The 26,865-nt window shown below is 42.5% G+C and overlaps 1 protein-coding gene across 1 annotated transcript; it reads left to right on the top strand.

The window, feature by feature from the left end:
• The first annotated feature begins 3,578 nt into the window (after positions 1–3,578).
• Positions 3,579–25,054, top strand: LOC116986766 (NADH-cytochrome b5 reductase 1). Its single transcript, XM_033042418.1, has 9 exons — positions 3,579–3,681; positions 8,484–8,633; positions 8,715–8,787; positions 9,883–9,989; positions 14,060–14,189; positions 16,246–16,329; positions 17,361–17,446; positions 22,528–22,627; positions 23,606–25,054. The coding sequence occupies exons 1-9, from the start codon at positions 3,667–3,669 to the stop codon at positions 23,776–23,778; spliced, it is 918 nt and encodes a 305-aa protein (XP_032898309.1). The 5' UTR covers positions 3,579–3,666; the 3' UTR covers positions 23,779–25,054.
• The last annotated feature ends 1,811 nt before the right edge of the window (positions 25,055–26,865 follow it).

The following is a 26,865-nucleotide window of genomic DNA, read 5'->3' as shown; positions in this document are numbered from 1 at the left end:
CCGGTGGATGTGGTATACTTGGACTTCCAAAAGGCTTTTGACAAGGTGCCACATAAGAGACTATTGCTAAAAATAAAAAATTATGGGATTGGGGGTAATATATTAGCATGGGTAGAGGATTGGCTAACAAATAGGAAGCAGAGAGTGGGGATAAATGGTTCATACTCGGGATGGCAACCGGTAACTAGCGGGGTTCCGCAAGGGTCGGTGCTGGGACCCCAATTGTTCACAATTTATATAAATGATTTGGAGGAGGGAACCAAGTGTAATATATCAAAATTTGCGGACGATACAAAAATGGGAGGAAAAGTAGGGGATGAGGAGGATAGGAAGAGTCTGCAAAAGGATATAGATAAGCTAGGTGAGTGGGCAACAACTTGGCAGATGAAATTTAATACTAATAAATGTGAAGTCATTCACTTTGGGAAAAAAAATGATAGGGCAAGTTATTTTCTAAATGAGGAGGAGCTGCGTTGTAATGCAACGCAAAGGGATCTAGGGGTATTAGTACATGAATCACTAAAAGTTAGTATGCAGGTGCAGCAAGCAATCAGGAAGGCCAATGGAGTTTTGGCCTTTATTGCTAGGGGGATTGAGTATAAAAACACGGAGGTCTTGCTGCAGCTGTACACAGTATTAGTGAGACCACATTTGGAATATTGTGTACAGTTCTGGGGTCCATACTTAAGAAAGGATGTACTAGCCCTGGAGGCAGTGCAGCGAAGGTTTACAAGATTAATTCCTGCAATGAGGGGATTGACATATGAGGAAAGGTTAAGTAGGCTGGAACTCTACTCTTTGGAGTTTAGAAGAATGAGAGGCGATCTCATTGAAACATATAAGATCGTGAGGGGCCTTGATCGGGTGGATGCACCGAGGATGTTCCCAATGATCGGGGAAACTAGAACTAGGGGACATAGTCGCAGAATAAGGGGGGGCTCTTTTAAAACTGAGATGAGGAAGAACTTCTTCACCCAGAGGGTGGTTAATTTATGGAATTCACTGCCCCAGGGAGCAGTGGAAGCAGAAACGTTAAATATATTTAAGTCTAAAATAGATGGTTTTTTAGCTGCCAAGGGGATAAGGGGCTACGGGGAGAGGGCAGGGATATGGACCTAGGTATGGTTAGTATAGTAAGACCTGAGTGATCTCCTGGACAAGTGTCGATCGCCTGGATTGGGGTCGGAGAGGAATTTCCCGGATTTTTTTCCCGAATTGGACCTGGGTTTTTATCCGGTTTTTTGCCTCCCCCAGGAGATCACGCGGTTCTTGGGGTGGAGAGGGGTGATAGCGGTATAAAGGGGAGGGTAGTGTCTTGTGTTCTGTGTCTTGTGTCTACTGTTTGTGGGTAAGTGTGTCTGTTTAGTGTTCAGCCATGAGCGAATGGCGGTGCGGGCTCGACGGACCTGGTGGTCTACTCTCGCACCTACTTTCTATGTTTCTATGTTTCTATTTATATATAAATGACTTGAAAGTAAACATAGTTGGTTGGTAAGCTTGCACCTGATTGCTGGTTTCCGTGGGGAAGGTATGTGCAGGTAGTTAATCTTGGCATCATTTTCAGCACAGACAAAAAGCCTAATGTGTAGATGAATGGCAGAATCTAGGGGAGCTGATGAGAATGTGGGGAGAATAAAAAATGGAAATCATATAGGATTGGAGTAAATGGGTGGTTGATGGTCAGTGTGAACTTGGATTCAATGGACTGGTAATGCATGTGACAAATACATTTGGCTTTGACTTTGAACCCAAGTAAAAGCCACAAACGGCAGAATGGGTGCCTCACCTTCACCTTCACCTGTCCCATCAAGCACCGTCTGCCTCACTGTGGCAGAGTCTGCAGCTCCCACAGTGGTTTTATCCATCATAAGTGATAGGAGCAAAATTAGGCCATTCGGTCCATCAAGTCTACTCCGCCATTCAATCATCGCTGATCTAGCGATGTTACAAAACTTACCTTCAGCGGCGCTGCAGTTCTGCCACTGGCCGTGTGAGCAACTTTGACGCCTTGGGGGGGGGGGGGGGGGACGGGATTAAAATGCCAATTTCTCCTGCTTATCGGAGGCGGACTTCCTCAGGCTACCAGCTGCTGAAGAAAAATCGATCCTACTTCCGTTCCCGATTTTAAAAAAAAATTAAATTGAGAGACAATTTAATAATTACATTAACATAAAATGCGACTTCTAATGCCCTCAATGCCTACACCATGACGGATCGCATGAACGGGACAAAACAAAATGTAAGTCGTGTATTTTACATATAATCTTGTTTCTTGGGATGGCTTTAATCAAATTTTACGTTGCAAAAATGTGATTTGGGCCCCATACAAACCGGCAGTGTTTTTCCTGCCAATATAGGGTTCAAATTCACCGCAAATGCAACGTTCCAATCGATCGCGTTCCAGAAAAACCCACTTGCAAGATGATGTAAATGCTCTTTTTTTTGGACAATCGTGTCATAAGAGCATCTAAATCGTCTATATTTTGTGTTATTGTCTATCCATAGTTAATATTTTTATGCTGAATATCAGTTTTAGTCCGATGTATTGTGCAAAAAAAATTTTTTTTAATTATATTGTGGATGTTTCTAAATTAATTTATGGGAATTAAACATTAAATTCCTTCCATCTGGCATATAAAATCATGACGGTGAGATTTAAAAATCATGTTATATTGTGAATTCTTGTGTGAATGGGATTAGTTTGTTATTTGGATACTTAGGCTATTTAAAAAATATATAATTTTCTTAAGAAATTGAATCTACAGGACATTCTTAATGGGAAAGTAGTGGGCAGAAAGGCATGTCATGCGTGGTTTGAAGAGCAAAAACTTGTAGTTTACAATGCCAAAATTGAAAAGTTGAGGAAATACAAGGTGTACAGAGTTGCTTATTGGTTACAATCTGAGGAGTATGATGATGCTACTGATTATGATATGCCAATGTACTAGCTAGCAACTGATCTTCTCCATAAAGACTTGCTAGAAATTGTAAATTATTTACCTATCTGTTATGCTTTAATTTCAGGTCATCCAAGTAATATATTTTATATTTGTTTCAGAATGCTTCAATCTATAATAACTGAAAATGTCATTCTGTTCTCTTAATTTTAAAGAAAGTTATGGGCTTTTGACTGTCCTCAATCACAGCTTTTGTGTTAAGTCAATGGAAAATCAATAGGGAACAAGATGCTAATTTCCAAGTATGAAAATGGCCATAACCTTTTTTAATACTGAAGATATGAAAGTGAATTAGGTGTCAAATTAAACTTCTTTTTATGCTTTATCTAATGGGATAAATCGCAGACTTTGGTTTTTTAAATCTCAATTTGCTAGGCCAGATTAGATCTATATTTCGCTCTCTCAACCCCATTCTTCAGCCTTCTCCCCACAACCGCTGACGGTCAGAAACAGTAGTGCAAGCAACTTATCCTCGACCCCCAAATGCTACCAGAGGTGAAAATGAGCAGGAACCTGAGGGCGGGTTACAGGCGCCATGCCAATGCAGTTGCTTGCCGCAGCCGCAGCCACCGCCGGCCAAAGCTGCTCCCTCCGGTATCTCTGGTGCCGGCTCTCTCCGGGCGTGAATGCGCATGTGCAGCACTCGCGGGGCGTTGTGGGAGAGGGAAGGGTCGGGGTGGTTGGTGATCGCCGGTGTGGGAGCTCGGTCATGGCGTACTCACTGGTGAGGCAGACCGCGGGGGCTGAGGTGCCAGCGACTCACGGCTTCAATCTCAGTTGCTTCTTTACATAATAGAACTGGATTAAGAGGGTTCTATTAAGAGGGAGGTTGGAAGGGGAGAGAGGAGAGAGAAGAGAGAGAAGAGAAGGGAGGGGGAGAGAAGGGGGAGAGAAGGAGGGAGGGGGAGAGGAGGAGGGAGGGGGAGAGGAGGGGGATGAGGGGAGAAGAAGAGGAAGAGGGAAGTGAGGTGAGAATTGAAGGGAGGGAGGTATGTAGCAAAGATCTTATATAGGATCTTTGGTATGTAGGGTGGAAGGTATGTAGAGAGCTGGACATTGGAGGAAGGAGGGTCGGGAGTCAGGTTGGGCGGGGTCGAGAATGCATGTCGAATAATTAAAAACAAATATACCAGAGGAGGTCCTCTAGTATCTTTGGTTAAAAAGTACACGAGGACTACGAATTACACGTGGGGTGGGGCAGGGTGGATATCTACACGTGACAAATTGAGAGAAGAGAATAGGACGGATAAATAATTTGTACTGGAAAATAGTTGGTATTTATGCCTGTAGCCCTATTTGGGCAAATTGGGAGCTAATGTTTGGATAAATATACATGGCCAGAGTAGTTAGTAACATGTCTAGTGTTTTAGAATGCAGCTAAACCGTTACAAGGCATTATTTTGGGAACAAATTGGAAAATGTGATGATGTAAGGATTAATGCCTTTATTTGGAATGATGCTTCAGATATTAATAATCTAGAGCTGTTGGTTGCTTCCATTGTGTTTATAGTTGGCTACTGACAGCAAACTTATAGAAATAATAACCCTGTTACTAAATTTAAACCCATATTAAAAAGGTACAGAATTTCCAAGTGTGTTTTAATTATGTTATTTGTATATAATTATTTTTTGTTTGCAACTTTTTTTATGGCATGATCTATTTAGTCCTGTCCATGCGGAGGTTCTGCAATCACCATAATTTTCCCTGTGACTCATTTTCCTACCTTTGTGTAGAAAACAGATTGAAAGCTTTGTATCTTTTGTTTAATATTTTGACTTCAGATTCAAAGATTCAGATTCAGATTCAACTTTAATTGCCATTGTCACTGTACAGTACAGAGACAACGAAATGCAGTTAGCATCTCCCTGGAAGAGCGACATAGAATATGATTTCAATAAATAAATTACATGTATACAGTCATAGTGTTTTTCCTGTGGGAGGAGGTACAATCACCGAGGTACATTGTTGAGTCGTGTGACAGCCGCAGGGAAGAAGCTGTTCCTGGACCTGCTGGTCCGGCAACGGAGAGACCTGTAGCGCCTCCCCGGATGGTAGGAGAGTAAACAGTCCATGGTTGGGGTGAGAGCAGTCCTTGGCGATGCTGAGCGCCCTTCGCAGACAACGCTTGCTTTGGACAGACTCAATGGAGGGGAGCGAGGAACCGGTGATGCGTTGGGCAATTTTCTTAGTTTGGCCTGAAAGATAAGATGAAAATTGACCCTACCTCTGATTTCACTCAGTCACCCTTCACACTTGGAAATTTATCATTCCTTTCTCTTTGCTGGATCTAAACAATTGGTCATCTGAAGCCTTGGGGGGAGCCCATTCATAGCAAAGATGGCTTTAGTTCATAGTGGCTTACCAGTATCCACATTCTATAAATGAATATAAACAAAGTTAACGCATGCTATTTGCTTTTGTACATGAGCTCTTGTGACTTATTAGCATGCACACTCTCATAACCAATGGTGATTCTGTTATTCAGCCTCTAAATTTCTTTGGATGTCCTGGGGAAAGAGTTTTTCTCGGAATGTTAGAAGTTGGGACGGAACCCTTCTTAGATGGAACCCTTATAAATTCTTGCAGCAACCTGCAAACATCAGTACTGTAATTTGCATTGCTAAAGTAAATAAAGAACCAGCTGCAAGATTATCTTCAGGGTTAAGACTATTACACATTATAATCAGAAGATTTATCAAAAGTAGCAGCATCTCAATTGGCCATAGCACAGAAAAATAATAATTGCCGATCCAAGTCATTTATCCTAACGTTGTAAAGATATTAGGAAATAAACTGATGAACTACAAGTGAGCTGTAACCTGATAGTTGACATTGTGGAGTTAAGGTCATGCAAGAACACTAGCTGGATATCAGCAGTTCAGTTTGGTGCTCCCTTGCATTTTGGTTCATTGGCATCAAATAAAACATCAGCAATATGTTCAATCAGTCAGTCAGAAAGTTTACATTAAATTGGCCTGTTGAAATTAACCTGAGATCAACAGCTGAGTGCAGGACTCCACATTTTCCCATCAGAAGATGTTTGAACATTGACAATTGTCAACAGCACGCTATGGTTATTAGTGTTCAGAGTCTTTAAATGTCAGTGGAATAACTAGCAGCAATGCTGTCTCTTGGCATCAGCCTAACATACTTGGGCATGGAAATTGTGTAAGGTGCAGCCAAGTAGAGTGGAAAATAGAGCCAAGTAGAGTAGAAAATGTTCTCGAATATTTTTCCATTCTATTTTTTGTTTTAATTTTGCATTCTAAATAGTTAAAAATAACAAATCCTATTATAGAAAATTAATGTTTGCGCAATGGGTGGAGAAACATTTATACTGAATGAAAAGATTAATTAAAATTGGTTTGCGTGATAGTTTGGACTACGTCCACAGCACTGCAATATCTTGTAGCCAGGCTAAGCTGTGATGCTCCAGATAGGATGTATTATAGAAATTGTAGAAATGGTATTTGTAGAAATTCGATACGGTGTATCTTGTAGAGATATCGTCAGTCTGAAGAAGGGTTTCGGCCCGAAACTTTGCCTATTTCAGTCTGAAGAAGGGTTTCGGCCCGAAACGTTGCCTATTTCCTTCGCTCCATAGATGCTGTGTTTCTCCAGCACTTTTGTCTACCTTTGTGTATCTTGTAGAAATTGGTAAGAGTCATTGGGCGCATGCTGGATTTCCGTAGAATTCAAAGTTGGCATGCTTTCATGCCCATAATATTAATGTGGTTGGACTAGAACAAATTCTAGTTGATATTTATACCTAAGGACCTGAAGCTCTCAATCATCTTCACTTTAGCACTTTTTACAGACTAGAGCATGTATTTCATTCTGCTACCTGGTCGATGACCAGCTCTTTTGTTTGCTGACATTGAGGGTGAGAGGTTGTTTTCAAACAGTTTTGAAACAATCAAAGTTTCAGGTGATCTGACAAATGGGCAACAATCTAAAACGTTAACCTTTTCTTCTTACAAATGTAGCTTGACCTGAATATATTCCACATTTTCTGTTTTTGTTTTGGATTTGCTGTATTTTTTGGAGTTTTTCAGAAAAATCTTAACTTTCTCATCTTATCTATGGCAACCTGGTTGACTAGTTCAGTGGTACTTTATTGACACGTGGAAAACATGCTGACATTTTTATTGAATCGCCAGATTTGGCACCATTTCCAGAGGTCCAGTCCACACTCTGTTAAGTATTATGGAGTGGCGCCCGATGCAGGCGAGCCCCAGATCACTCAGCGTGCTGAAGCTCCACCTCTCGCCCGGCCACCTTAGTGCCCCTAAGGTGCTTCCTGCAGGGGGTGTGGGAGGTAGAACCCAGGATCACTTTCCTGCCAGCATTGCTTCTTGCGACTGTCGTTGCTGGCTCCCTCCTCTACGATACTCTGGGTTTCAGGGGACGAACAAGGTCTGGGCTCCGTGGCTTTCCCTCTACAGATCGCGGTCTTTCTGCGTCCTGCTATTTGGCACACTGGGTCTTCCAGGCGAGTTTCCAGTCTGCAGAGGACACACTGGGGCTTCCTGGCAGGTTCCTGCCCCCGTCAGATATGGCTCGGCTTACCGGGATCCTCCTGCCGCCTGGCTTCTGCACATTTCACTATTAATGAACTAGTCCTGGTGTAAAAATATTCTAAAACGTTAAGCTTTGAGATGCTAATCAATTTTAAATTATCCATAATAATATTTTACTTGGTGATCTCTGACCATTCAGAATTTATTTTTCTTTACATAGACAACCCTCAATCTGTTCTGTCCATTTAATCTGTGAAATCATTTTTCTGTCTTGGTTTGTTTGCGTCTTTAATGTGAAAAGCTGCTCAATTTGGTAGCAGAGCTACTAGACTAAAAGGATGAACATGCTTGAAACTTCTTTGGAAGTGAAATCTACATCAGATATAGCTTGATGTCTGCGGTAGCTTTCCTAAATTAGTAACATTACAATTACTCCACGGCTTTCAAAATCTGGACTATTAGTTTTATTCTGTAACGTTAGAGATAGTTTAGTTATGTGTATTTTATGTTTTGGGACTCAGCTGCTTGTCTGTATTTGGATACTAATTTTGCTATTAACAATGACTTGATATTATGGCCAGGGTTTACCATATCTGACTCTTCAGGGCAATATAGAATTTGCATTGTGGATCATTAAAGGATTCAACAGTTCATGTTCGCTTATGTGGGCCATTTGGCAGAAGTTCTTTGTTTGCAGAAGCAGTTGAAGTCCTCTGGAGAACACAACAAAAAATCCTTGGTGTAATCTTGTCTTACGCAATTGCAGTACTTATTTCAAATAGGTTGAGATGTTAATGGCAAAGAAAAATCACATGTTTGCATAGAACTATGTATTAATTTTTAACATTTGTGATCTTTATAGTGGTCTAATACTTAATTTTGGGCAATGTTTTGGATTACTCTTGCTTTTATGTAATATCTGAACCAATTTGTACCAAGGCTTTAGACTTTAGCGAAATATGTGCTGATATCTTGTTGTTCTGAAGTACTGTTCATGTCTTACAGACCTCGAGTGTGCTCCTTGCACTTGGCGCTGTTTTTTTAACAACAGTTGGAGTTGTTGTAGGACATTATGTATTGTCCAAAAAAAAGAAACCAAAAATTACATTGCAAGATCCTAATGAGAAGTACCCTCTGCGACTGATAGATAAGGAGGTAAATATACCCTTTGAGTACTCAGCCTTTCAATACTTAATAAATTTGTAAAATACTGACATGGTTTTGCTTTCAAAACAGGTTGTGAGTCATGACACCAGGAGATTTCGTTTTGCACTTCCTTCAGCCGATCACATTCTTGGTTTGCCTGTGGGTAAGTAAAATTCACTTTGAATAGCATTATTCATTAAGAGTTCATGGGAGTAGCTTGATTGGCTTACTCTTGACATTTCCTTGTGATGAAAAATATCCTGCTCCTGATGGCCTAGTTGATGTTGGGATTTATTGGGTAGAAAGGTAGGAAGATAGCAATAGTTGCTGCTGTTAATGCATTATTACTTAGTGTGTCTAAACAGTGCATCATTACCAGCATTTGTTTTGTTTGCTTTGCTTTTATTGCCTTTCAAGCAGTGCATTAGAATTGCATTGCAAGTAAAGACGTTTTAATATCCAATGCATATCCCAAGCTCAGATTTGAGACATTTTGGTAAAGGTTTTCAGTTAAACATAGACATACAAAAATCTCACTATGGGTTCTTGAGAATAAAAAAACCTTGCCTACAATGTCATTTAGATCAGCGATTCCCAACCTGGGGCCATATGGCCCTCATGGCGAATTTGAGGGGGGGGCACAGAAAAATTTGGGGATTTAGGGAGCCACAGGTTCAATGAAGGGGGCCACAGAGCTACCACCCTGTTGCATCCTAAATTTCAGTTCTAATAAATTTAAATCTATGTAGTTGAAATATTTTTTATGTTTGTGGAATAGAATAAAAGAGAATATATGTGCAATTAATAGACACTGATATTTTAATGGAAAGTATTATATAATATTGAAATACTTTTTTCCGCTAATAATGTCGGGGGGGGGCACAGAAAAATTAAAAGATCCCAAGGGGGCCATGAGCTAAAAAAGGTTGGGAACCACTGATTTAGATAACTAGTAAAAATAAATGAAACCCTGCATAGGGCTTTGAATATTTCATCCCACATTTTGAGTTGCCTATCGAAGCTATGCTGCTCACAACTACTCCCACTATTCAACCACCTTACTTGTTTCTGCAACAAATTGCTTGTTTGTCAGTTTTGTATAGTTTTTAGACCAATATCTAACCAGATGGGAAGGGAAATTGTTTTCTTTTGGCCTTCCAGATGTAAATAAAGCCTAATATCATGGATACACAAATGATTTCACTTCAATTATGATCCTCATTTTAAGCATTTGTTTATCTTGAATATTTAATTGCAGGAAAACATGTGTATCTTTCTGCCAGAATTGATGGAAACCTAATTGTGCGACCATATACTCCAGTTACCAGTGATGATGATAAGGGCTATGTGGATATAGTTGTGAAGGTAATACTTATTTCCTCATTCACTTTCCTTACTGGCGAATTTATATGTAACCCAATTTTTTTTTTTACTTTCTCTAAGCTAACCGTAGCCAAGTAGAATTAGAAAGTAACCCTAAATAATCAAAATAAACTAAATAATCTTTTCAATCATTAATTAAAAATAAAGATCCTTATACATTTTATTCACATTTGGCTAACCTTTGCAAAATACCAAATTGTATTTTCCTTGGTGAGTGCTATAAACTTTGTTTTTCTGTTCCTGGATTCTTCTCTAGGCAACCTGCGTTTACTAATAAATTTGAGTTTACTTGCACCTGAGGTACAGGGTGATACCGAAGGAAATTGCATGCAGCCTAACCTGGATAGGACACTTGCATATGCTTCCAGGTTTCTCTTCCTCAGAGGTAGCACAAGATAAATCAATAAGCTGCCACATTATTTGTATATACAATGAAACATGAAACTGCCACATTATTTGTAAATCCAATGAAACATGAAACACCAACACAGTTTGATCGATAATCTCCCTGGAGTAAATCACTGCTTAGGTTGGGAGAGACCACATGTTCCATAGTGGTTTTAATAGGCAATCTTCTACATTTTGTGAACATCCTTGGCTGCACTGAAAATCAACAATGTGGACTCTGACTGTCTTTTGCCCAATGGAATCTCTAGATTAGCTGCCAATCAAGTTGATATCACCCTTTCCCCAAGGTGGTAATTATTTTACCTTGTTCCCAAGTTATTTAAATTATTTTATCATGGGAGATTATTTCAAATAGCATTCTGTCACATAATAAGCAGTTAAGCTTGCATTGTTTAAGAGTAACTAAATCAAAATGCTATTGGAAAAAGGGCGACAATTTTGGAAAGTTTCAGTGCCCACTTAAGAAACATTTAAACAGGTATAATAATAATAATAATACATTTTATTTATGGGCGCCTTTCAAGAGTCTCAAGGACACCTTACAAAAATTGAGCATGTAGAGGAAAAACATGTAAGGGGAATTAAATAAATAGTAGAGACATGACTAGTACACAAAGTAAAGACAGAATTCAATACAAAACACAGTATGAGGCAATTAATGCACAGATGAAAAGGGACGGGGACGTGGGGCTAAGGATAGGCAGTGGTGAAGAGATGGGTCTTGAGGCGGGACTGGAAGATGGTGAGGGACACGGAATTGCGGATCAGTTGGGGGAGGGAGTTCCAGAGCCTGGGAGCTGCCCTGGAGAAGGCTCTGTCCCCAAAACTGCGGAGGTTGGACTTGTGGATGGAGAGGAGACCGGCTGATGTGGATCTGAGGGACCGTGAGGGTTGGTAGGGGGAGAGGAGGTCAGTGAGATATGGGGGGGGGCAGATGGTGGAGGGCTTTGTAGGTGAGGACCAGGATTTTGTAGGTGATCCGGTGGGAGATGGGAAGCCAGTGAAGTTTTTTGAGGACTGGAGTGATGTGATGCCAGGATTTGGTGTGGGTGATGAGTCGGGCGGCTGCGTTCTGGACCAGTTGGAGTCGGTTGATGTAGGTGGAGCTGATGCCAAGGAGAAGTGAGTTGCAATAGTCCAGTCGGGAGGAGATGAAGGCATGGATGAGTCTTTCAGCAGCAGGCGATGTGAGAGAGGGTCTGAGTTTGGCGATGTTGCGGAGATGAAAGAAGGAGGTTTTAATGACATTGCGGATGTGAGGCTCAAGGGAGAGGGTGGAATCAAAGATCACGCCAAGGTTGCGGGCCTGGGGAGATGGGGAGACAGTGGTGCCGTCGATGGTGAGAGTGGGGTTATTGATTTTGCTGAGTGGCTTTGGAGCCTATGAGGAGGAATTCTGTCTTATCGCTGTTGAGTTTGAGGAAATTATGTTGCATCCAGGTTTTTATAGCTGACAAACAGGAGTTGAAATGGGAGAGGGGGGGGTTGTGGGGGGATTTGGTGCCAAGGTAAATCTGGGTGTCATCAGCGTAACAGTGGAAGTCCAGATTGAAGTGGCGGAGTATCTGACCACGGGGGAGGATGTAGATGATGAAGAGGAGGGGGCCGAGTACGGAGCCTTGGGGAACGCCTTGAGTGACTGCGGCTGTAGCAAAGGTGTGGTTGTGGAGAGAGATGAAGTGGGATCTGTTGGAAAGGTAGGAACGGAGCCAGCTGAGTGCAGAGCCTTCAATGCCGAGGTCTTTGAGTCTGGTGAGCAGGATGTTATGGTTCACTGTATCGAAGGCTGCGCTCAGGTCGAGGAGGATGAGGATGTTGAGGGAACCAGTGTCAGCAGAGGTGAGGAGGTCATTGAGGATAAGACAAGTTTAGAAGGATACTAGACTAAGTGGGACCCATTGGGTCCCAGTCACACGGGAGGCCTGGTCCCCCAACGCAACCCATTCCCCAACGCAATATGCCACCACTCACCCGTTCCCCCAACGCAGGGGGGCAACACTGCCGCTGCCTAACTCTGCCACTGCCTATCGCGGCGTAGCCTACGGCTGTCGCGGCCTCCCCACTGGCTTCAGGCGGACACCGGTGGGGAGCATCCTGCAGCTGGGGACGGGACGGCTTCAGGCAGGGGCTGGTGGGGTGGGGGGGGCTTCCTGCAGCGGGGGAGGGGGACGGCTTCAGGAGGGGGGCCGGGGTGAGAGCGTCCTACAGCTGGGGGAGGGGGACGGCTTCAGGGTAGGACTGTCGGGGGCCGGGGAGGGGAGAAGCGTCCTATAGCCGGGGGAGGGGGACGGCTTTAGGCGTGGTGGGTGGGTGGAGAGCGTCCTGCAGCCGGGGGAGGGGGACGGCTTCAGGCGGGGACGGTGGGGGGGAGCGTCTTGCACTTGGGGGGGGGGACGGCTTGAGGCAGGGGCTGTCGTGGCCTGGCACTGCCATGGCCTACCGTTGCTGCTCCCCACCGGCTTCAGGCAGGGACCGGAGGGGGGTAACCTGCAGCTAGGGACGGGACGGCTTCAGGTGGGAGCCGGGGGAGGGGCATGGCTTCAGGTGGGTGGGGGGAGGGGGGGGGGGAAGCGTCCTACAGACGGGGGATGGGGACGGCTTCAGGCGGGGGCTGTCGGGCTGGTGGGGGGGGGGAAGCGGAGCGGCTTCAGGCAGAGGCTGTCGGGGTCCAGTCGGGGAGTGTCCTGCAGCCGGGGCAGGGTGACGGCTTCAGGCGGGGGGGGGGGGGTGGGGGGAGAGCTAGGAGAAAAGACGGCGGTTGTGGGGCTGAGGGGGGTGTCACTGGGGTGGGGGGGGGGCAGGATCTAGCGAGGGGGACCAGAGGGGAAGGGGCTGGAGCTGATGGTGCGATGGGGACGCACAGCGGGCACTGGACATTCTCCACCGGGATCAGATTTTCCGTTTGGCGACATCTCCCGTGCCGGGCCGCGCCCCCTTCCGGTCACTCTGAAAATTGTGTCCAGTTGGAAACCTCCGTCGGCCATCTTCAGCTCCAGTAAAGACTTGATGGCGCAGGAAGGGTCAGACCGTCCCACGGAGTGACAGGAGAAAAGACCAAGCCACGCAGCGCTGACTGACAGGAGAAAAGATCGATCTGCGCATGCGCATTTTTAAAGATTTTTAAACCTCGCTAACTTTTACATTAGACCACCGATCGGAACAAAACTTGGTGCACTCGCAGCACAGGAGAACAGCGAGTAAGCGTAGCGCTATCGTGTACCGTTATTGTGCAAATAAAAAGACCACGCAAAGCGGAAGATAACAAGATCAGAGTTTTAGTTATGTATAGATAGAAGATAGATAGATGGGCCAAACACAGGTAGGTGGGACTAGTGTAGATGGGACATGTTGGCCGGTATGGACAAGTCCAACCGAAAGGCACTGTAAGACTCTTTGACTTATGAACTGTGATATAACCAAAATTGTTGCCATGCAATCGCAATACATAAATATTTAACCTCTGATATCCAGGATATATATTTATTTAGAATCATGATTAAATTATGGTCCCACATTAAAGTACAGTTTCATATTAACTAGCTCTTTGGCCTTGCTGCTTATACAGAATTTTAGTTTTTTATCTTCATAATAGACACCACATTTGGATTTTGTGTCTAAACTCAAAGGTTGATCTTTTTCTGCAGATATATTTTAAAGGAGTGCATCCTAAATTCCCTGAAGGTGGAAAAATGTCTCAGTACCTGGAAGATATGAAGATTGGTGATACTATTCACTTCAGAGGGCCGGGTGGATTACTCCTTTATAATGGAAAAGGTGATATTTGCAAACTATTCGATGCTAGGGTAGTTTTATAATTGTCAGATTTTAATTTAGGATTATTTGTGTTAATAATTGAAACCCTAATCTCCACATACCCCCCCACCCTTCTTTCATTTCATTCTTTGTGGAAAAATGAGTCGGACTGAGTCAAAAGACTAAGCTTTGTGCAGCCAATCCCCACAATCTTGATATAGTTGTTCCAGTTCAGCTGCTTAATATTGGTGATCTTGCCAAACCTAGAAGATGTTGATGCGGAATGCTTCATTATTAATGACATTGAAAATGTAGAATTGTCAAAAGCAGCCCATTTTGACTATGGTAAATGGGTCAATGTTGTTTCTCCAAGGAGAGCTTTATCCTGGGGAACCTTTCCCATGATCACCTGGTTGTTAATGGGTTTCTTTGTCTTGCGTGACTTTTATTTAATCAAAGTAGGGCTTCAAGATGCCAGTCAGTTATTGCCTAGGTTGAGCCGACTTTGTGTCTTTCAATCAGCTATATCTTTGAGGGTGGAATTTAAGATTGAGGTTGAATATTCCTTCCAGATCCTGGCAATGTTGATTGAATTATTAGGAGCAAAGTAGGAATATTGTTTACACCTTGATCCTTGTGTTAATTTATTGGCTGTCCAGTGGTTAAGAATTGAGATGTTCTCTGGGAAGTACAGGATTTAGGTACAGGATACTCAGTTGGATGATAAGCCATGATCATATTGAATGGTGGTGCAGGCTCGAAGGGCCGAATGGCCTACTCCTGCACCTATTGTCTATGTTTCTATGTTTCTAAGTCATTGTCTGCAAACCAACATTTTCTGCAGGTTAGTCTAGGGTGACACCTCCCTCAACTGTGGGTGGAAAGACTAAGCTTTGTGCAGTCTGCTTGCCTTTGGTAGTCAGTATGTAGGGTGGCTCTGGTTTCATTTGGTTCATCTCAGGATATCTTCAGTGCTGCTCATCATTGAAACTGTAGGTGGACTTTGGCATTCTTCCTACTGTACAGTGAGATCAAGCCTGCTGTATATCCCAGCTCCAATTATTTGTTTAGGCTTTGTTTTGATGTGCTCGATCGGCAACAACATTTCAATCTGATTTATTAATTTTTCATGCTTCTTGTGGGAAAATGTTCCCTCCCTTTTGCCTGCTGTTTCTAAATCTGTCTTGAATCTTAGAATTTTAAATTATTGGGGGAAATTCAAATCAAAATACCCTGCAATCCATCAGTTTCCCTTGGAATGAAAATGAGTTGTTTCTCAGCTCATTTTAATAATTGGTCTGAAGAAGGGTCTTGCCCGAATGTTACCAGTCCATGTCCTGCAGTATAATAAATTCCTTTCAGTAATTCAGTTTAATCTGTAGTCACTTTCTTTTGACTATTTTGTAATTTGGAGATTTGCAGTTTAAACACGTCTCTGCAATGTCAGGAATGTTGTACAGTTTGTGCCTATTTAAGTTCATATCGTCCGATGGTTATGCATCACCCAAGTCCAGAGGGCATTAAAAGCCTTCATCAGAAAGGCCACTACTGTAAGCGAACTCTTAGCCATTTTATTAGGGTCGAAAGTCCATGTTTTCTAATTATCCTGCCTTTTCAAATCATTGGCCAACTGATAACTTTAACAGAGATGCACTCTAGCTCTCCTTCATAAATGATGTGATTCCGTTTAGGATGGGTTTCTTGAACTTGGCAGCATGATGACTGCGTATCTCATTTTGTATTTTAAGGAACAATCAGGATCTGGGGTCATTGGTCTTGGCATAAAATGCTCTGAAGCTACCCATTATTGTGCCATACTTTTAGCTTCTGTATACCAGTTGAGGTTAGTTATTTAGCAGAGTGAAACATGAACTTTATTAACTTGATAGTGTCATTATAATTGAGCGAGCAAACCTCAAACCTTTCAGCAAAGCCATCTTTGTCAGTCAAAGCAAAACTTGGTTCTCATGCAGAGAACTTTCTATGGTATAATTGAGACTACATATTTAATTTGTATTGTGACATCAAGCATTGGGTGGTAAAGAGGCAGTTCAACAAAATTGTTCTTTTTTTTTAGGTGATTTTAGTATCCAGTCTGACAAGAAGTCGCCACCAGAAGCAAGATGTGCAAGAAAACTTGGCATGATTGCAGGTGGATCTGGTAGGTGAAAACGACTTTGCAGCTGGAGCTTTGCGAGTTGGCATCCAAATTTGATGTAGATCTGTGGAGTAAATTTCACAATGATCGTAGTGTATTGTACAAATATAAAATTATTTATCGAAATTGACCCACCTCCACATCTTCCAGTTCCCCCACCCCACCCCACTACAACTATCACTTATTATCTCCCATAGATACACAAAAAGCTGGAGTAACTCAGCGGGATAGGCAGCATCTCTGGAGAGAAGGAATTTGTGTCTATCTTCGGTTTAATCCAGCATCCGCAGTTCCTTCCTACTTATTATCTTCCCATCTCCACCCCTTTCTGCTTTCCGTAGAGAGCGCTCCCCTGCAACTGCAGGAGGTGAAACTGTCCCTATACCACCTCCATTGCCTTCATCCAGGGACCCCTGCAACCCTTCCAAGTGAGCCAGAGGTTCGTGCACTTCTAATCTCCACTGCATCTGGGGTTCCTGATGTGGCCTTCCGTATATCGGCGAGACCAAGTGTAGACTCGGCCTCCAAGGTCTCCTAAAATTCCCATTTGCTAACCTTTTTCCCCTTCCCATTTCCATGCTTATTTTCCCAAGATCCTTTTGTTAGAATGAATTGTGGTGATAGTATTAATGTGAGACGGGGATGGAGGGTACATGTACTATTTACACGTGCTTGTCACTAGAATGGAAGTTGAAAGCCTTGTCTAATTTTGTTTCCCTTCCCTATTGGAGATGTTGAAAACAAGTAACATCTCCACAGCATCTACAACACAACATACAATTTTTACCTGTATGACAGAGCAAGTATACAATGTTATCAAGCAGAATGTAATTGCATGAGAAGGAAGAAACAAATTAACATCTGATTTTAAATATTACGTGGAATGGAATTAAAATACATTAACTGGAAATGAGTTCAAACAGTACAGAATATTGAAGCAGATGCTAAAATGGGTCATAACTGTCGACTGTATAAATTTGGCAGCAAGGTTTTATTTTGTCGATTTTACTAACTTGTATTTATTTATTCTGCAGGTATTACTCCAATGTTGCAGTTGATCCGTGCTATCACAAAGGATCGTGACGACTCGACTATCTGCTACTTACTCTTTGCAAATCAAGTGTGTAATCTAAACTATTTCCTATGTATTCAAAGGTAGACAAAAATGCTGGAGAAACTCAGCGGGTGAGGCAGCATCTATGGAGCGAAGGAATAGGCGACATTTCGGTCGAGACCCTTCTTCAGACCTATGTGATTTAAGTGTTAAAGCACTGATCAGATAAAGTAGCGAATCTTTCACAGCTGATACATTTGAAGTGTAAATGGACCAGCCACTTTGTGCACTGTAACGTCGTCGTCATCGTCGTGTGTCGTCGTCCCCCCCCCCCCCCCCCCCCCCCCGCCGAGTAGCCAATCTCGCACCTTCTGTTTGAATCTCAGGCTTTTGTTCCAACCATCTGCATATCAAAAAACCCACTTGCCTGTCTACTTATCAACTGCCATGCTTTGTCTAGTCTCTCCTCTGTTCCAGCTTTCGTTCTCCTTTCTCTCTTCCCCCTCTCCCCCACACACACACACGCAGTCTAGAGAAGGGTCCCATCCCAAAACATCACCTATTCATGTTCTTCAAAGTTGCTGTCTGACCCGCTGAGTTACTCTAACACCATCCTTTTTAAAGAATTATAATTTGCCAGCTTTGTCCCACCCCCATTTCTTTTCCAGTCGTCCACACACACACATACGCAATTAGTCTGAAGAAAGAGGTGGCCCGAATGTCACCTGTCCATTTCCTCCAGCAATGATGCCTGACCCGTTGTTACCCCACCATGGTGTTTTGCTTAAATTTTCATAGTCTTCTTTCAAGCTTGCTATATAATATGAAATAAGGTTCCCTGTGTATGTTATTTGTAGGAGTCTTGCTATTTAAGTGTTAAAGCACTAATCAGATAAAGCAAAGGATCTTGCACAGCAGATATATTTGAGCTGTAGAAGTGCAAATGTGGCAGCCACTTTGCTGCTACTATTTGGGGAACTTTACTGTGCACAGTCATAGAGCATGGAAACAGGCTATTAGGCCCAACTGATCCATGCCAACCAAGATGCCCCATCAAAGCTACCCCATTTTCCTGTGTTTGGCCCATATCTCTAAACCTCTAAATGAGCCAAGATAATTTATTTTGTTGTTGGGGAAACAAATATTGGCTCACATTCTGGAAGAATTTGTTTGCTATTCAATAGTGTGATTGAATAACTTTATACTAACTGAATGTAGACACAGTCTGTATAAAATGGCATCTTCAGCACTGCACTTTATGGTTCTAGTCTGGGTTAGATATTTAAATCCTACTATAGTGCTTAAACGTGCAGCTTTGTGCAAATGTGAAATCATAAATCTGTACCAAGTCTCCATATTAAGTCTAATTTAAAATCTGTCTCTATGCAGAATTGACCAGAATTGACATTGTACTTGCTATTTTAATGGTTGCAGAAGATGGTGGGGAAGAACACCTTGTGAAATTATGAAAAATCCTCCCGCTTCTGTTTTTTCCAAACCAACAAAATCCTTGTATTGACTATTCAGCTGGTACTTTCTCCTACATTGAATATTAGTCAGTGAAAACTATTTAACATCGACTATTGTGTTTAATGCAGCAAACTAATTTGCTAATTGTTAATTCTCATGTAATGGAAACTATTTGGGGTCTTGCTTTGACCTTAACTATCTGTGGATCTCTCCATCTCTAGACTTTAATATTATCAATTTAGTAATATTATAGTAGTACAGGTGCACAACCTTTTATCCGAAGATCCAAATAACGAAAACCTCCGAATAGCGGCCATTTTTTCGGTCCTTGAAGAAAGGTCCTTGAAAACGTTCACCGAGGGCGGCCCGCAGAGGTGACAGCGGAACCTCGGTCGGTCCTCGAAGAAAGGGGAACTAAATCCCCATTCATAAAAGAGAAGGTGAGGGCATATTGCGCGGGAGGGTTAATAATTGACAATCTGCTGCTGCCTGCCCGCTGAGTTAAAACGTTCCCACGGTAGACTCACGATACACAGTGTATCGAGCAACAGATTGTCGCTCCCTTCAGTTTCACCCCACCTACACCCCTCTGCTTCCCGGCCATGTGTGTGACCCCTTCCCTCCCCTCTCCAGCTCCCCGCTCATTGCACCGGCGCGGGGGCTTTGCACTGTCTTCAAGTCGGCGATACCAGCAGGTCAGTGCCAGTCACCGGAGACGTCAGGACCAACGGGACACCGACCCCCAGGCCCACTGCAAGCACGGAGATCCCAGAGACCCACAGCCAACAGCAGCCCAGCCCAGCCCCGCACGAACTACAGAGGAACCTGGGTTGCGGATGACGGGGCGCAGCTCGGGGCGTCCTAGGGGCCCATCGGGAGCGGGTTCCTGTTGGTCCTGACGTCTCCGGCCACCTGCCATCCTCCGGGAACTGTACCGCCCTTGCAGGAGAGTGGGGTTGTTTACAGTTGCAGAGGGAGGGGGCAAGGCTGGTACAGTTCCCAGTCTCAGCTCCAGTCCAGGGGGGTGGCCGGAGACGACAGGACCAACGGGACACCGACCCCCAGGCCCACTGCAAGCACGGAGATCCCAGAGACCCACAGCCAGCAGCAACTCCAGCCCAGCCCCGCTCCAACTCCAGAGGAACACGTAGGGGCAGAAGCTGATGGTGTGCAAGGTACGTCTTGTTCTTGGGGTGGCGGATGAGGGGGCGCAGCTCGGGCTGTGGGCAAACTGCCACTTGTCGCTGTAGCGGCCCATCGGGGAGCGGATTCCTCTGGAGTTGGAGGGGGAGGGGGAGGGGGGTATTGTGCTGTTTGATCGCCCCCTGCTATCCCAGGGACAGGAAGACACAGCGGCTTTTTAGACTGGTGGGCAATCACTTCCAAAGTTCTGCCCACACAGTCAGTACACCTCTCCTACACTGCATTTCATACAAACATTTATTCTGCAAGAAAAAACTATATTGAAGACTCAAACTCGCGACCGAGTAACTGCCAGGATCAAGGCGCAAACTCGCGACCTTGCGGATATGAGCCGAGCACTCTACCACTGAGCCAGCCATTAAAATCTACGCTAAAAATTTTCCATTCCGAAGACCGACAAATTCTGAATTACGAAAAGTGTCTGGTCCCAAGGCTTTCGGATAAAAGGTTGTGCACCTGTATAGGTATTGAGTGAAACAAGTGGGTCAATTTAAAAAGGCCTTAAATAGGACATTCTGTCACCTTTTTTCAAAAGGTTGCATTCATGTTGTGTCTTGAACATAATTGTATCACAAGGTGCTTCAATGTAAATAGAAGCTGGTGGCAAATCAACAAACTACATTAAAACAGGTGATCAAAAACTTGCTCAGAGTAGAACAGGCTTCCATTTAGTGGTGGTTAGGAACATTGAGTATGAGGAACTTCCAGAAAAGAGACAACTACTAGCAAAGGATGTCAATGTATTGGAGGCCAGAAATGGAGAACTGTAGAGTTGACATGTTGGTGATAAGGAAAGATTTAAAAAACATGGAGGATTTGAAAGCAGTGGTAATTATAAATTTGTGTAATTTATGCGTCAGCAGCTAATGTAGATAATCGAGTGAGTGATGGAAATATAGGTGTGAAGTAAGTTGGGGAAGTGTATCACTCACTGCTTCGTACTTGGTCTCACTTTTTGTAAAATGGTGATTTAAACTTAAGGTAGGGGGGATTTAAATTATTTGCAGATCCTAAACTGCAGGATATTATGAATGGACTGGCACTGTGGGCACACAAGAAACTAAATAGAACATTGTATAGAATGGTTGGTCATGGCCTAACTGTATAAAACACTTGTTGAGCCACAGCTAGACAACTGCCTTGTTCTGGTCACCATTTCAAGTAATCTCTTACAGTGGATGATTCTGAAGTGATGTGCATGGATGTTGTTAGGGCTGGAGAATTTTTGAGGAAGGATTAGCAGGGTTGGGGGTAGTTTGGAAAGTGGTAATTGAGATTTTAATTATGGTACTTCAAATTTGAGAGTTTGATGGATGCTTTCTATTTGCCCCATGCACCACAGCACAAAGAGAAATTTAAAGAAATAAGATTGGAGAATAGTTGAGCTTTTTTAATGCAAGTGGAGTTGTTGAGTTTACTACGTGAAAGCGTGGAGGCAAAATTACTCATTATACAAAAAAATGGATATGTTCATAAGTAATAGGAACAGAATTAGGCCATTCTACTCTGCCATTCAATCATGGCGGATCTATCTTTCCCATGCAAACAGATTCTCTTGCCTTGTCCCCATAACCCCTGACAACCGTACTAATCAAGAATCTATCTATCTCTGCCTTAAAAAATATACATTGACTTGGCCTCCACAGCCTTCTGTGGCAATTAATTCCACAGATGCAGGACCCTCTGACTAAAGAAATTCCTCCTCATCTCCTTCCTAAAGGAATGTCATTTAATTCTGAGGCTATGACATCTGGTCCTAGACTCTCCCACTAGTGGAAATATCCTCTCCACATCCACTCTATCCAGGCCTTTTACTATTCGGTAATTTCAATGAGTTCCCCCTCATCCTTCTAAACTCCAGCGAGTTAGAGGCCCAGTGCTGTCAAACGTTCAAATCTGGGATCACTCGTAAACCTCTTGGACCCTCTCTAGATGCTGTAATGCATCTGTGTATGGTCCAATAACTAGAAGGTTGGAGCATCCTTTTTCTCAACAGTTATGGATACGGTGAACAGACGTAAGTAAACATATTCATTCTTTGTCATTTGGGGTCTCATCCGATGATGATTAAAGTTGACAGCAGTTGAAATGCCTCAGCCTCAGAGGGCCGTGGAGGCCGGTTCTCTGGATACTTTCAAGAGAGAGCTAGATAGGGCTCTTAAAGATAGCGGAGTCGGGATATGGGGAGAAGGCAGGAATGGGGTACTGATTGGGGATGATCAGCCATGATCACATTGAATGGCGGTGCTGGCTCGAAGGGCCGAATGGCCTACTCCTGCACCTATTGTCTACTATCTATTGGAATGTTGCTTACGGTTTTGCAATTCAAATGATAGTTTCAAAAAACCCTTTGAAGTGTCCAGGCTGGACTTCAGACTATTTTGTTCAGTTTGCTGCTTGTGGGGGATAGTGTCCAGTTCCTAGTCCTTCCCAGCAGCTATAAATTTGTGCTTAAATGTATTTACTCTCGTCAGACTGACAAAGACATTCTACTACGTGATGATTTGGAGGAACTTCAAGCTCTGTATCCTGATCGCTTTAAGCTGTGGTTTACTGTGGATAAAGCTCCTGAAGGTAATTTTTAATACATTTTGTTATGAATATATTTATCATTAACTCCTTTAGTATTGGTTTATAGTGGTCTTTGCTGGCTTACAATTATTTCTTTCATCATATAAGAATCTTGTTAGATTCTAGAATCAGCAAAAAAAAAATTACTGCAATGTATGCAGAAATTGTGATCTTTTATGGACCACCATATTGACCTATTGTAGATTTCATTTATTTTCTGTATCGGAGATTAATTTTATCAGAGTGTTTAACAAAAATGTAATTAGATATAATCCATGTTTCAATGTTCAGATTTATTTTCCTTTGCTTTCCTGCCAAAGTTAATTGCAAATGAAAAAAAAAGATTTTAACTTAATGTAAAAACAAAAACTCATATTAAAAATTGGCATGTTGAGTTAGAATTTTGACGTGGTTTAATTTTGTAAATTTACCATAGTCTAGCTTGTAATTTCAATATTAAGTTTCCTAAATTTTCAATTTAAGTTGAACAATTAAAGCTGTGATAATAGTTAATAAATTGAATGAACAATTGATGAGTTAAAACAAGAGATTCAAAGAATTAGATTGTTACATATTGGGACTTAAATACTTCAATGCTGAAATTTCCACAAGACCCATTTTTTCTTGGAATTACTTGCATTGAGGCAAGCATTTATTCAGAGCTACTCTGTTTTAAATGGCAGTAATTAAGATTCTCTCTTTTTTCATGTAAATAATCCAACTAGTTGACATACAAGGCAAATAATAAATTCTACGGTGTAGTAATTTAAATTAGTACAAAAGCTTGATTTAATAACAAGCTGATCTATTAGATAGGCACACCCCTTGACCGTTATATCTTTAAGCAGTAATATTCTGACACTGAACAAATTGCCATCTAAAGGTTCGAATGTGTCATTGATCTGAGGATGCAAGATAGCTTTCGATTGATGCGTATTTCATGAAATTGTTCACTGTTTAATGTTTTGTTTTTGTTTTTAGGATGGGGTTATAGCAAAGGTTTTGTGAATGCTGATATGATTAAGGATCACCTGCCTGCAGCTGCTGAGGATGTATTGATTCTCATGTGTGGCCCACCTCCTATGATTCAATTTGCGTGCAACCCCAACTTGGACAAACTTGGATATTCACAAGGAATGCGTTTTACATACTAAATGCTAACATTAGCTTTAGGGGTTTTGGTAAAGGGAAAAGTAAAACGGAAATATTTGCACTTCAGCCTGTGGTATTTGCCGTACAACAATTAAACATGAACTTTTTTATGCAGGTTGTTTGTGTTGCTAATGTTGTTTATAGCAATGTATTTGTACATGTTCAGATACATATTTAATATGGTGTGATTTGTTAATCTGCTTGAAAAGCATAGAATTGAACAATTTAACATGCAAGTCAATACTTGAACTTGAATTTTCACTGTTCTACTGCAAACGTATTTTGAATGTCAAGTACTGGCAAAACCTGTCTCAGACAAAATGATCGAGCCAGTGGCATGTGGCTAGATGTATTGCATTTCTGAAATCTTCAATCTTTAAATGTTGTTAATTTGATTTCACATTGTTGTACTACCTTTGACATTTAACACCAAAGAATGTTTGTTCTTCAACTGCCAATGGTAGTGATTATAATTATATTTGAGATGTGCAATGAAATAATTCCAAACCTTGGGATTTTTCTCCTCATGCATCCTTCTTTTGGGTCTCCAGGGTTGAGTATGAGCACAAGATATTTGGACCCAAAATGTAATGGTAACCACAACCAATTCGCTCAAAAATAATTTTGGAAATTCCAAAGATTTCTGGGTGAATTAAGAGAATTCTGCTTGGCATTATTCGGGAATATTGTTTAATATGCAAGTTTACCAGAGATTATAAAATGCAAATACCAAACAATGTTGTTGGCAGAGCGGAATGGCTGTAATGCATTGGTGGCAATTGGTCTAAATATTTAATCTTTGTTTAGCAGGCTTGGCATGAGTTCTTTATTTTATGATTTTGGTGATAGTAATAACAATTGTCGATCTGTTCTATTTCTTCTGTGTTTCTGTAATAACCATATGTAATAATTCTAACTGAAGTACTTGTGCCTTAAGTGAGTCTTATTTACTTCAGATTTTGGTCTAGCACGCTAAAATCCATACTGTTTTGAACTGGTTTGCAACAGCGGTAAGGTTTACTTTCAAAGGTGCAATGTAAACTTGGATGTCAGTTCTTGCACATAGCTCTGGTTTAAAAATAAATTGGCTGACAACTTGTATTTTGGCTTTGCATCAGTTTCCCACTTAATATAAAACAAATTATTAACAAGATATGACTCTACTCTTCAACCAATTACTATGAGTAATCAGGATTTGTTCTAATGATTCTTGCAGTAAATGGTGCTGATCACTGGTTTTGATTTTGAAATGAACTAAATAAAGTCCCTTCATTGACACAGTTGTGCATTGAAATTAATCTTTTGTTTGATTTTGAAACACAGAATAGTTAAAGGCTTGTACAGAGTAGATGTGAGAGAATGTTTCCACTAGTAGGAGAGTTTAGGACTAGAGGTCATAGCCTCAGAATTAAAGGATGTTCTTTTAGGAAGGAGATGAGACATTTATTTAGTCAGAGGGTGGTATAGATTCTTGATTAATACAGGTGTCCGAGGTTATGGGGAGAAGGCAGGAGAATAGGGTTAGGAGGGAGAGATAGATCTGCCATGATTGAATGGTGGAGTGGACTCGATGGGCTAATGGCCTAATTCTGCTCCTATTCCTTATGACCTTACGAAACAGCTCATCTTTAAAATTCTGGAATCATATAGCATGGAAAACCCCCCCTCTTATGGGCCTGTCCCAATTAGGCGATTTTTCAGGCGACTGCCGGCGACTCAAATTGTAGCAAGTGGCTGAAAAAACGATGACTGGAACGGCGACTGTCAGAGTGGAACACATATACACATCACTTCCTTCACCAGCCAGTTATGCAGGCGGGGGACAGGGCTAGCGGGGGGAGCGCTGTCTGAGTGAAATTCACACGGTGCAAAGCCAATGTGATACACACACGATGATCAGGAAGGTTGGTGCTATAATTAAGATGGTGAAAGCACAGTGTAAGGGGAGGGTCATTTAAGTCCTTTTAAAGAGTGGGGGGGAGAAGGGATAGATGGGGTGGGGAGAAGAAGTGGAGACGGAGAAGCCAGAGATACACAGCTGTGAAGCTCGGTGGACATTAACATTTTATCCGGTTATCCTTGGTTCTAAAAACTACTGTTTACGGTTTTTTTCCCAATGAGCTAATGAAATTCATCGGTCAGCACTGGCGAGAACCTATGACAACCTTCGACCTCCTGGCAACCCACTACCACTGAACCTACGTCACGAGAATTCTCGCTATTCTCCATGGTGTCAAAATTCTGGGCAACCAGAATGAAGCCGCGACTAGTTACGAAAATGCGGGAGCTACTCACTACCATGCAGGCGACACCCCGGCAACCTCCACGAGACCTCATAGTCTCCTAAAAAGTTGCGTTAGTGGGACAGGCCCATTATTGCTCTCCAACTGCCTAGGTGAGTGCACTTCCTTACACACTCTGGGACAAAACAGTCTTTTTGATTTGTATTAATGTTGTGTTGGATAAATCATGGGATTCAGACAACAGAGTTGTATAACAAGGTGCACTATAAAATAAGGCACATAGACTCACGTATCCACGTAGGCACTCACAAACCCAGAGTACACAGCAAAGTACGCCACCGGTTTGTTGCTTGTTGACGATCTGGCATTGTTCACGACACGGCCAGAGGCTGGGGCTCTCTCGTTGTTCTGGAAGGGGGCAGGGGATGGTCCTTTATGGCTTTTCTCGTCCACATCTCCTCCCGTGAGCTCATCATTAGCCCGTACCATCAAGCCGCGCCACACTTTAGGGCCTGTCCCACTTGGCGATTTTTTTCAGTGACTGCTGGTATCATTGACTGACGTATCAGGTCACCCAAAAAGTTGCGGCGGTGACGCGACATGATGACGTATTGACGCACGGCGTTCCCTCAAGTGTCGCAACATTTTTTTGTCGCCGCTGGATTTTGAAATGTTCAAAACCTTTTGGCGACCCCAATATGACACCGGCAGTCGCTGAAAAAAATCGCCAAGTGGGAGAGGCCCTTTAGTCTGTTGTCCACACCGTTTCTGCGTTACTTGTGTGAGGAGGTTCGCCCAGCTATTGCAGTGTTTTGATCAGCATGCCCAGACATGATCAAACATGCG

This window comes from Amblyraja radiata, chromosome 24 (genome assembly GCF_010909765.2).
Source record: "Amblyraja radiata isolate CabotCenter1 chromosome 24, sAmbRad1.1.pri, whole genome shotgun sequence".
Lineage (NCBI taxonomy): Eukaryota > Metazoa > Chordata > Chondrichthyes > Rajiformes > Rajidae > Amblyraja > Amblyraja radiata.
The sequence above is the reverse complement of the archived record's forward strand: the minus strand, read 5'-3'. Positions and strand labels throughout refer to the sequence as shown.